The sequence below is a fragment of the Nematolebias whitei genome, chromosome 1 (genome assembly GCF_014905685.2).
Source record: "Nematolebias whitei isolate Nwh7 chromosome 1, NemWhi1, whole genome shotgun sequence".
Lineage (NCBI taxonomy): Eukaryota > Metazoa > Chordata > Actinopteri > Cyprinodontiformes > Rivulidae > Nematolebias > Nematolebias whitei.
Window position 1 is genome coordinate 53,482,473 of NC_056498.1, and position 11,819 is coordinate 53,494,291.

General features: G+C 38.7%; 2 protein-coding genes across 2 annotated transcripts in view; both read right to left on the reverse strand.

The window, feature by feature from the left end:
- Positions 1 to 999, reverse strand: part of LOC119417977 (5-hydroxytryptamine receptor 1D) — a 4,096-nt gene extending 3,097 nt beyond the window's left edge. The window contains exon 1 of the mRNA XM_037685227.1: positions 873 to 999. Within this exon, the coding sequence (XP_037541155.1) occupies positions 873 to 999 (127 nt within the window). The remainder of the gene's footprint in view (positions 1 to 872) is intronic.
- A 662-nt stretch (positions 1,000 to 1,661) lies between these two features.
- tarbp1 (TAR (HIV-1) RNA binding protein 1) overlaps positions 1,662 to 11,819 on the reverse strand; it is a 25,447-nt gene continuing 15,289 nt past the window's right edge. The window contains exons 24-29 of the mRNA XM_037693307.1: positions 9,870 to 9,951; positions 9,620 to 9,791; positions 9,362 to 9,547; positions 7,422 to 7,546; positions 7,081 to 7,217; positions 1,662 to 1,842 (exon numbers count right to left, since the gene is read on the reverse strand). Coding sequence (XP_037549235.1) covers positions 1,662 to 1,842; positions 7,081 to 7,217; positions 7,422 to 7,546; positions 9,362 to 9,547; positions 9,620 to 9,791; positions 9,870 to 9,951 — 883 coding nt within the window. The remainder of the gene's footprint in view (positions 1,843 to 7,080; positions 7,218 to 7,421; positions 7,547 to 9,361; positions 9,548 to 9,619; positions 9,792 to 9,869; positions 9,952 to 11,819) is intronic.

The following is an 11,819-nucleotide window of genomic DNA, read 5'->3' on the forward strand; positions in this document are numbered from 1 at the left end:
ATATGTGTGTGTGTGTGTGTGTGTGTATGCATGTGTTTACATACTATATAGTCTTTAATGAAAGCTACACAAAATGTACACAAGATCTCTACACTGTTAAAAAAAAAATCCATAGAAATTACAGTAAAAATCTGTCAAATTGCAACAGTAACAGACCGTTAAATCCAAAACAGTATATCACCGTAGTCAATGCACTGAACTACTGTAAAACAAGAAACAGACATTTTCCATTATTTAAACAGTTATATGTGGAAAACACATAATTTTAATGTGAAACTCTCGAGAAATTGTAAAATTCATAGAAATATACTGTAATGTCATAAGCAAGTAATTACCCTAAAATTAATGGTACTATTCTGCCAAAATTACAGATTTTGCTGATTGTATGTTTAAATGTACGGTATAAAACTGTTAACTAGTTTGTAAAATCATACCTCAATTTCTACAGAGAATAACAAAAAAACATACATTTGCAAACCCGGTTTCACGTCAAAGCATGAAATGCGCCCGCTTGGGTCAAAGCACTGGGAAGAAAGGGGTGTGAAAGCATGAATTTAAAATAGGTGAACGCCCTTAAGCACAAATCTCAGAAATCTCTTGCAAAAACATAAAACATAAATCATAAAAAATATATATTTTGTACTAAACATAATGTTAAAGCTCATAAAACACAAATTTTTTTATCTGGTAAACCTAAACAGTTAAGATGCAACAAAAAAAAGTTTATTTCTTTACAATCAGAGTAAATTCATGTGAAGCACTTGAATAATTTACTGCCTTCACTTTATGGTATTAATTCATTTTTAATTAAATGTATTTTTGTAGACGGAGAAGAAAGTGTAGTGGTGTTTAAATAAATGTTAATGGATTACCCATCACAGCTCCTGAACACATGAGCACCAGCAGCACCTCCAGCAGCAGCTGGCTCCTCCGGGACAAGCCGCCCGCAGCCCCGGTCGTGTTGGTCGCTGCAGCCCGAGCCGAGCTGGGATCCTCCATCACCCGCTCAGCTGAACGCTCTGCTCACATCACCTGAAGTCCCAACAACTTTCACTTAACAGAAAAGGTAGTCCCACTTCTTGCTCCACGCGCTCCCATTCTGACCTGGTAAATCTGAACCAACTCCTTTATTTAAAAAGGAGGAGATTCGTCAGCATCCATTTAACCCTTTCAATGCTCTTTGGCAGTAAGCCTTCTAATTATGTTATGAACACACTGTTATGAACACACACAGGCATAAAAATTACATTTTATTTAAATATACATTTAAAAATATTATAACTTCTCTTGAATCTGCAATAAAAAAATTTAATCTTCCAAAACAATAGTATTATTTGAATATGTAACAGAGTGTGAACATTATACTCCAGTCATAACGATCCAAAGCAAAACTAATCGCTCATATAAAAGAGACACAAGGACAAAATGTCTATTTATGAGAGGATCCAATTAGTTTCACAGCAAGTGGAACATTTGGACGTAACAACCAGAACTGATCTTTATTCATGAAGATACAGGAGGAGAAGTGAGGATTGCAGAACCCTAAAGGAACCAAGTCCAGGCTCCACAGAACGCAGCGGTCATTAAAACCAGGATTTAAGGCTGAGGAGAGTCTTCAGGTGGTGCGGCGTCCCGTCAGGCTGCTCTCACTGCCTCGGTTTTTATTCACATTTTGAGTTGGTTTCAGACGAAGCAGGGTTGAGGTGCTGCCGTGTGTATTCCCAAACCAACAAGGCGGCGCTCACGTGCACATTGAGCGAGCGGATGACCCCTTGCTGAGGGATCTCCACGCACACATCCAACAGCTGGAGTAAGTTTGCAGGAATTCCTTCTCGTTCATTGCTGCAAAAAACAAAAAAAACAAAACAAAAACAAATTTGTAGTAAAAAGTGGCACAAAAATATACAGTTGATTAAAAAAATTATTATTAAAAATAATTAAAGACATTTTATTTCCTTCATTCATTCAACCTTTATTTTAGGTTGAATGAATGAAGGAAATAAAATTTCTTTAATTATTTTTAATAAATGCAGCATGAATGCTGATTGCAGATCTTGCTGAAAAACAGATGAAATTAGCTAAAAAAAAAAAAAAGGATAAAATTTTCCTGAAATGGAAGAATAAGCTTAAATTAGCAGAAGAAAGCAGAAAGAACACATATTTGCTGAATTAGGTTTAAATAAGCAGAAAAGAGCACAAAAATTGGTAAATTAGCTAAAAAGGCTGAAATTAGAAAAACATGTCTGAAAAGTAGCTGAAAAGGCAGAAAGAAGCTTAAACTACCAGAAGGAAGTGGAAGGAGCTGCAATTAGCTTAAAAAGCTTAGAATTAACTGAAAAAGTTAAAATTAGCATAAAAACAGCTAACTACCGGTAGTAGTTGAAATAACTGAAACTAGCAGAAAAAAGATGAAAGGAGCATTACAAGCTAAAATTAGCATAAAGAAGTTAATTAGGCTGAAAGTAGCAGAAGTTACCACAAAAAACCTTGAATTTATCTGAAAACAGTTGAAATTAGCTAAAAATGCTAAAAAGGTAGTTGAAAAGTTAGAACAAACTTAAATTAGCAGAAAAAAGCAGAAATAACATGTTTGCCTACTTATGCAGAAAGAAGCAGTAATTAGCATAAAAGTGAAAATTATCTGAAAAAAGAGGAAATTAGCTAAATAAATAAATAAACTGCTGAAAAGTAGCTAAAAAGGCAGAAAGAAGCTTAAATTACCAGAAGGAAGTGGAGAGAGACAAATTTAGTTGAATTAGGCAGAAACAAGTTGAAATGAGTGCAAAAAATGTGGAATTGGCTGAAAAAGCTAAAATTAGCATAACAGCTAAATAGCAACTGAAATAGCAAAAATAGCTGAAACTTGCGTAAATCAGTTGAAAGGAGCATAACAAGCTGAAATGAGCAGAAAAAAGTTAAAAGAATCACAAAAATGTTCTAGTTAGCAGAAAGAATCTAAAAGACAGCTGCAAAAAACTACTGAAATTAGCTGAAAGTAGCTGATTTTTTTTTAAATTTGCACATGGAAGCTGAAAGAAGATGAACCAGAACAAAATGTGAAAGGAGCAGTAAAAGGTTGTAAACAGATGTAAAATGAGCTCAATTCATTTTCTATGAAGAAAAAAGTGTCAGAAAAGGCAAATTTTCTCAAAAAGCTAAAGTTGCACCAATACCAAAAGTCATAACACCCTTCTCCTGAATGAGCTGAATGACTTGCTGAAATAGCACAAAAATTGTGGAATGAGAAAGATGCCAAAAAATGTACGGTGGAAAATGGATCAAAAAATGCTTCATAAACATTCACACAATAATAAAGGTTCAGTGTTCTTTGAAGAAATGCATAAAGCCCGCCCCTTTTATATTTGGAGCTGTTGAATCTTGAAAACAATGTTTTGTGCAACGTCGTTTCACAAAACGTCACTTTCAGAGAAAAAATGGTTAAATTAGATTTTGTGTGTGTGTGTGTGTGTGTTTAAGGCCATTTAGCTGTGAGGACCATTATGAATTGGGTTGTCTTCAAAATCATTTAGCTGTAGGTGTGGGATTTCTGTGGTTTTGTGCTGTCACTTCTGTCTTTTCTGTAATCCTTGTGTTTTCCCCTCCTTGTCGTTCAGCTCCCGTCGCACATGTCTCCAGTTCCCGTCACCCCAGGTGTTTGTCATCACGTCTCGTTAGTGTCTGTAAAAAGTCAGCGTCTCTGTGCTCCTCCTTTGTCCGTGCATTGTCCTGTCTAGGCTGTCATGTTCTGTTCCTCTCCTCGGCTACTTCCTGAAAGTAAGTCTTTTTTTTTCTTTGTTAATAAATTCAAATTACTTATTTTTACCTGAAAGTCTCCCATTGTCTACCTGCACGTGGGTTCAGCAACATTTAAAAGCAGAATCATGTCAGTTCAGGGTACATCTAGTAACTTCTTAAAGTTTTTTATTCAATTCTGTCCAGTGATTTATGGCATATTTTGCTAACAGACAGAGTTAACTCCAATAGTTAATGGCAAAATGTTAAACAAAGATCTTGTGAGGTCTTTGAGCATTTAAATTATGTTTTGGGGACAAACTCAGATATCACACCAAATTTTGGGTCAGTATCTGGGATGTTTTATTCTAAAAACAAATATTCTAAATGAAAATAAAATTGCCACTTGTGCACAATGAGATATCTTATACAGTGCCTTGCGGAAGTATTCGGCCCCCTTGAACTTTCGAACCTTTTGCCACATTTCAGGCTTCAAACATAAAGATATAAAATTTAAATTTTTGGGGAAGAATCGACAACAAGTGGGACACAATTGTGAAGTGGAGAGAAATTTATTGGATGTGTCAAACTTTTTTAACAAATAAAAAACTGAAAAGTGGGGCGTGCAATATTATTCGGCCCCCTTGCGTTAATACTTTGTAGCGCCGCCTGTTGCTGCAGTTCCAGCTGAAGTCTCTTGGGGTTTGTCTCTGTCAGTTTTGCACATGGAGACACTGAAATTCTGCCCATTCTTCCTGGAAAACAGCTCGAGCTCAGTGAGGTTGGATGGAGAGCGTTTGTGAACAGCAGTCTTCAGCTCTTTCCACAGACTCTCGATTGGATTCAGGTCTTTGACTTGGCCATTCCAACACCTGGATACGTTTATTTGTGAACCATTCCATTGTAGATTTGGCTTTATGTTTTGGATCATTGTCTTGTTGGAAGATAAATCTCCGTCCCAGTCTCAGGTCTCTTGCAGACTCAAACAAGTTTTCTTCCAGAATGGTCCTGTATTTGGCCCCATCCATCTTCCCATCAATTTTGACCATCATCCCTGTCCATGCTGACGAAAAGCAGGCCCAAACCATGATGCTGCCACCACCATGTTTGACAGTGGGGATGGTGTGTTCAGAGTGATGAGCTGTGTTGCTTTTACGCCAAACATATCGTTTTGCATTGTGTCCAAACAGTTGGATTTTGGTTTCATGTGACCAGAGCACCTTCTTCCACATGTTTGGTGTCTCCCAGGTGCTTGTGACAAACTTTAAACTACACTTTTTATGGATATCTTTGAGAAATGGCTTTCTTCTTTCCACTCTTCCATAAAGGCCAGATTTGTGCAGTGTACGACTGATTGTTGTCCTATGAACAGACTCTCCCACCTCAGCTGTAGATTTCTGCAGTTCATCCAGAGTGATCATGGGCCTCTTGGCTGCATCTCTGATCAGTCTTCTCCTTGTTCCAGATGAAAGTTTAGAGGGACGGCCGGGTCTTGGTAGATTTGCAGTGGTCTGATACTCCTTCCATTTCAATATGATTGCTTGCACAGTGCTCCTTGGGATGTTTAAAGCCTGGGAAATCTTTTTGTATCCAAATCCGGCTTTAAACTTCTCCACAACTGCACCTTGGACCTGCCTGGTGTGTTCCTTGGTCTTCATGATGCTCTCTGCGCTTTGAACAGAACCCTGAGACTATCACAAAGCAGGTGCATTTATACGGAGACTTGATTACACACAGGTGGATTCTATTTATCATCATCAGTCATTTGGGACAACATTGGATCATTCATAGATCCTCACTGAACTTCTGGAGTGAGTTTGCTGCACTGAAAGTAAAGGGGTCGAATAATATTGCACGCCCCACTTTTCAGTTTTTTATTTGTTAAAAAAGTTTGACACATCCAATAAATTTCATTCCACTTCATGATTGTGTCCCACTTGTTGTTGATTCTTCACAAAAAATTTAAATTTTATATCTTTATGTTTGAAGCCTGAAATGTGGCAAAAGGTTGAAAAGTTCAAGGGGGTCAAATACTTTCACAAGGCACTCTATGTCTAATAAAGTGGAAAAAAAACAAATATGTCACTTTTTGCCGTATGGGTCACATTTATTATGCATCGTGTTTGTTATGCGTCACCGCTGACAACCCAGAAACGTGGGCCGGTGTTGTGCCAAAAATTGATTGGCTGCCAAATGGCGGCCGCGGGAGCATGCACAGGAGGACTTTAACAAGAATTTAACAAGATTAACATTTAAAACAATTATTTGTTTGTTTAAAATTATAGCAAAGGTGTGTCTCAGTTGAACTTTTCCTTTAATAAATGCACTTTAATGGTCAAATTAGCTGCGTTTCGCCTGGGCAGCGCAGCAAAACGCAAATGATTTGACGTTTGTTCCAGGAGTTCCGGAGCGAGACGAAGGCGGCTTAGTATGGCAAGCCTAGTGTGTCATTAATAGCCACTTTTACCTATTAATGAGACACTTGGCTTTCCATATGACTCGAACGCCCTCTAGCAGCTGAAAATAGTAGTGTTAAATATTTTCATGTCAGAATGAATGAAATCATCAGATCTCAGCAAAAAAATTGGTTTATAAATATGGGAAAAAACAAATAGGTTGCGTCGCTGTATAAGTCGCAGGCATGCTAATTTATGCAAAATACTGCAACTTACACGGTGAAAAATACGGTGTGCACGCTGCTAAACCCCAGCTGTGCAAAGTAAACACAAATAGATGTTTAGAAAAGAAAAAAGTAATTTAATCTCAGCAGCCAGCCACACAGTGAGGAAGCAGGAAAGTGATGAGTTCCATTCATCCTGGGTGAAAGTGGATCAGACAAGAATGAGCTGATGGGAAATCAGCTGCGGAAACGTTACAGCAGACGGTGCTGAAGTTAACCGCATCGCTCGGCTGTGTTTGAACAGAGGAAAACAAACTACACCGTTATCAGGTGTCCTCTCTGCCGCGGCAGAACAAACATTTCATCTTGAACGTGCTGCTGCGCCCGAGTAGCTGCAAACACAGGGAACCAGTGAGAGAAGCCACAGGTCAGCGTTCTGGTTCGTCTCCTGTCTTTAAACTCAAATCCTTTGCCCCTCTTCAGGGAGAGGCCAATTACTACCGAGCATGCCCCGACAGGTACAACAAACGGAAAAAGAAAGGAGTGTGCCCAGAGGAGAACCGCACTGAGCAGCTGCGTCAGCTCACAGCTTTAGATGAGACTCACAAGAGCAGGGAGGACAGAGGTTTGGATGCACTTACTGTATGCGCTAAAAATTGCTCCAATGGGGAAAACATTGCACTTAGTCTTTTTTTAATTTTAGTTTATTATATTAAACGTGATCATACCCCAGAAGAAGCAGTGTTTTATCAGGGAAGCTGTAGTCCTGGAGGCTGTGGCTGTTGGCAGTCTGCTCCACCCCAACAATACAGTAACCCTCACTCTTCTTCGCCTGCAGGAAATCAGAGAGCTCCACAGGCTTCACCTGGGGGGGGGCACAAATACAAATATAGACAGAAGATGAGATTTTAAATAGCAGTCAGTGCAGACTAAAATAAAGGCTGAACATTCCCAGCTGTTTCAGATGCTGGGAGCTTTTATTTTGAAATCACAGTGAACGCCACAATTTATTTGTTGCAGAACTTGCCAAGTCAGGAACTAAATTCTTTGTACAATTTGACCACATCACCTCTAACAAAGGAAGCCAGAGCTCAGATGAGACGCTCAGGGACTGGAAGTGTTTGTCATTGATGTGATGGAGGCTGTCCAGAACCAGAGCTCTGGCGCCAAATATCTCACATGTTCTGCAAAGACCTATAACACAATAAAGTTCATGTTACTTATAGAATTTGGGCTGTTATAGAATCACCATGTCATAGAAAAAACAAGATATTTATGAGAAGAACGCTAATAAACAAGGTTAGTTGTTTCTGGCAGTAATGTGTCAGCTCATGATTGAACATTTGGTAACATTTAAATCAGCTGCACTATGAAAAACTTCTGACTGCTTCACCCACTCTTTTTTTTTCATCACTCACCCTCAAGCAAGACAGATGCTTTTCTTCCCCCTCCTGCCTTCCTCCTGCTTTTTTTGCTCTGTCCTGTGTATCGGAGCTTCTATTTACATCTTCCGAATTGTAAATTACTGTCATGGATTTGGTCAGCTGGACTTTCAACGCAATTGATACATTTTTTTTTTTCAACCAAGCGACAGAGAGAACCCTCATGCCCCGCTGAGACGCACGTGGCTGGGTATATCATGGATCCGTGGGGAGAGTGGAAAATGATGTGCCCTTCTGTGTTGTCTCAGGAGGATGTCGAAGATTTATACATCATTGGATTTATGATAGCAGGGTGTCTGCTTTTTGGCACCATCAGATACATATCGGCTAATAAGAAAGACGGCGGCAGTTTCGGCCATGGCAAAGCTGCCTACCTTATGTGAAGGATTAATTCGTGCTTGGAGCTCTCAGACTCAACTGATTTACGAGCTCAATCATAAGATGGAAGCGATTTATGAAAATCATAGGCCACTTGCGGCTTCTGGAACTCGCCAGCATGTTGGAAGTCGATCTTGAAGGAGGCTAATAAGCACAGACCAGTGGAAAGCCCATAAATCTGGCCATTTTGGATCATCGAGAGTACCAGCAGAACTCGAGGCTGACAAGGAAAACAGTCTGTCTGCACAAAAACCAACTGTGGCTTATCTGAATCTGGCCTCCCTGTTCAGCCTTGACTAGGCCAACTAATCAAACTGCTCCTGGGGGTGCGTGAACTGAGAAGGCTCTGCTCTGTCCACCTCGAGAACTTCTGTGAACGCTTATCAGAGCTGTAGCGGCTGACACATTATCATCTTATCAGGACTATGGTGCTATCTGGAAGTGCTTCATGGACAAAGCTCAGCGTCTTGTCGTCAAATATATATGCAATATGTTTATAAATGTGCTTGCTGGTAGATTTTTTTTTTTTTTTTTTTTTGATTTGTTAAATCATGTATGGACAAGGACAAGGTGTGAAGAGATCTTTTGTTTAATACCCACTATCCTATCCTCATGGTCTCTCCCCTTTTCTATCAAGAATAAGGGGCCACACTCCTAGGAGCAGCAGCCACGTACACTCGCCCCTCTTTCTGATGACTATGGAATATAATATCGCTGTACTTCGATGAAATGATAATAAAGCTATTCTGATTTTGATTATCACCAAAGATAACAGCGCTGGAAAACACCTGAAGACGATCTGACGGGAGTTTTTCTGTTCAATTAGGGGAATGTTCATCATATGCAGCTCCTCTAATCTGTGGGGTCCCTCAAGGGTCTATATTAGGTCCACTGCTTTTTAATATTTACATGTTGCCTTTGGGGTCCATTTTTAGAAAACATAACATCCCTTTTCCTTGCTTTGCTGATGATATTCGGTTGTATCTGCTTATTAAGTCAGACAGGGTCACTCCACTGGAATCACTCTTGAATTGTCGAAACGACTTTAAAATCTAGTTAAAACTAAATTTGAAACTTATTGTATGAAACAGAGTTTAACGGATCAAATGGAAATTCAGATGAGCAATGAATTATGAATTTTTTTTTATAAGTATCGTGACATAATTTTATAAGATGTGCAGTTTCACACCTCCCAAATTGGTGGGCTTGTCGATGAGCGAAGCAACAACCAGCAGGGCGCCCTGCTGCTTGCCAATCCGAGCAGCTCTCTGTGCTGGAACCAGCTGAAGTTCTGGTTCCTGATTCTGGACGTCTAACCTCCAGGGTGTGATCTTCTTCTGCACCTCGGCCCAGCGCTCCTCCTTATCCTGTTCACCTGGAAGATGCAGCACCTTGTTAACTTTAGTAAGTTAGCGTCACGGTGAGCAGCAGAGGCGTGTTACTGTACTTCTGTCCTGCTGAATCCAGTCTCCAGGCTGCAGCCGGCCCAAATCAGGAGAAGGATTTCTCAAAGGACACGACGAACTTTCAGGAAACAAAGACAGCTTCTCAAACTTCCATAGTGGAATCCACTCGTCGTCAGATAACTCTGATAGACTGGGAAAAGTGTAGAATATGGTCTAAAAAAGAGAGAAATAAAAGATCAACTTGTTGTTTCACTGCAGCTTAAATTAAACACACAAACCCCACAAGCTCACCTCAACACTATAATCTCTGACAGGATGAAAGGTGTCGAAGAAGAAGTGCCCCTGAATCTTCGTCCAGTTCTTGTTGGCATTTCTGAGAGGAAAAAAAAACAAAAACAAATGCATTATCAACTACAGAAACTGTATTTCCTGTAAAAATGCAGTTTTTTGCTGAAAACTTTGGAAAAATGAAATCAGGCTGAAATGGTTTCATCACAGAATTGTTAATGCGAACTGAAACTGAACAGCGGCCTTTTGATAAAATCAGTAAAATAAATGTGGAAAGCAGTAGAAAAAAATGCAGAAATATGTAGAAAACCTGAAAAGAGCAGAAATGTAGCCGAATCAGTTAAAATAGGCAGAGAGAGGCTGAACTGATTATAAACAATCTGAAATTGGCAAAAAAAAGAAATGAACATGAGCAAAAAGTAGCTGAAAATGTTTTTAAAAAGCGTGAATTAGCAGTAAGAGACTGAATGGAGCATGAAAAATTTAAATTATTAGAAAAAGCACAAAAGTCTGGTATTTGCTAAACAAAATAATAATAACAGAGAAAATGTATAAATTTAACAGAACAGTGGCTGAAAAAAACTGAATTTAGCTGAAAGTAGCTGAAAGGAATATAAAAAGATGAAACTGGTAGTAAGAATCTGAAAAAAAAAAAAAGCTGAAATTAGCAGAAAGAAATTGAAAGCAGAAAAATAGCTTAAATGAGCAAAAAGAAGCTGAAAGGAGCTGAAGACAGCTGAAGTCAACACATAGAAGCTGAAAAAGGTGAACCAGAAAAACAGCTGAAATAAGATGTAAAAGGTGGTTGCACCTCTAACAGCACAAAAAGTCTGAGGAACGTAAAGTGATCTCTTGAGATAAACATGGTTGAAAAAGCCAAATAGTGCTCCCTCATTTATCATGGGTGTTAGGGACCATGCAACCCCACCGTGATAAGTGGAAAAACTGTGAAGTGAGATAGGCTTGTCACGATAACAAATTTTGCTGGGCGATTAATTGCTTCCGAAATTATTGCGATAAACGATAATATTATTTAAAATTTGACAATAATGAGAAATTATTGTCAAATTTGAGATGAAATGTTGGTTAATTTGTTTTGTGTGTTGTACCTTTTTTCGACCACCAGATGAAGTAAAAGACTGTTTGAACCGAAGGATGGATAGTGAGGAAGCGAGCAGCGTGTCTCTTTAAGAAAAATGGGAGGGAGGCCCCTTGATGTGACATGGGCTGTCTCTCTTCGGTTCTCAAAATGGCGGACGCTCTGTGTGGTTTGAGCTCTTTAGCATAACATTTATCACACAAACCTTTTAATAAAAATAAAAAAATCAGTAAACAAGTTCTCAGCTTCTTTTTACAGAGAAAAACAACGTTTTACACGAAGGCACGGGTTTCAACTGTGAATTTTGGAGCTTCGAAAAGACAGAGGTTTTTTCTTAATATATGTTAGCTTAGCTCGTAGCTTAGCTTCTCAGCTTAGCTGCTTTTAATGATCCAAAAACGCTATTTTGGATCATTAAAATGGATTTTAAAGAGAAAGGGAGGGGTCAGTGGAAAAACACCAGAGTTGAACTTTTTGTCATCCAGTGTCTTTAGTAGAAAGAGACACGAAGGAACGATAAAGATGATAAATGAAAATGAGGTTGATCATTTTCTTTTATCATGCGATTATCAGCATCTATAACATCTCTAAATGAAATGAGGATAACGAGATACAACAACAAATAATTTCCCTTTGGGATAAATAAAGTATAATTGAATTGAATTAATTGATTTATTGTCTATTGCGACAAGCCTAGCTACAGTAGTCCAAGTAGTAGTAGTAAGTTATTTTAGTATATGTATATAATATGTGTGTGTATATGTATGTATGTATGTATGTATGTATGTATGTATGTATGTATGTGTGTATGTATGTATATGTGTATGTATGTATGTATGTATATGTGTATGTGT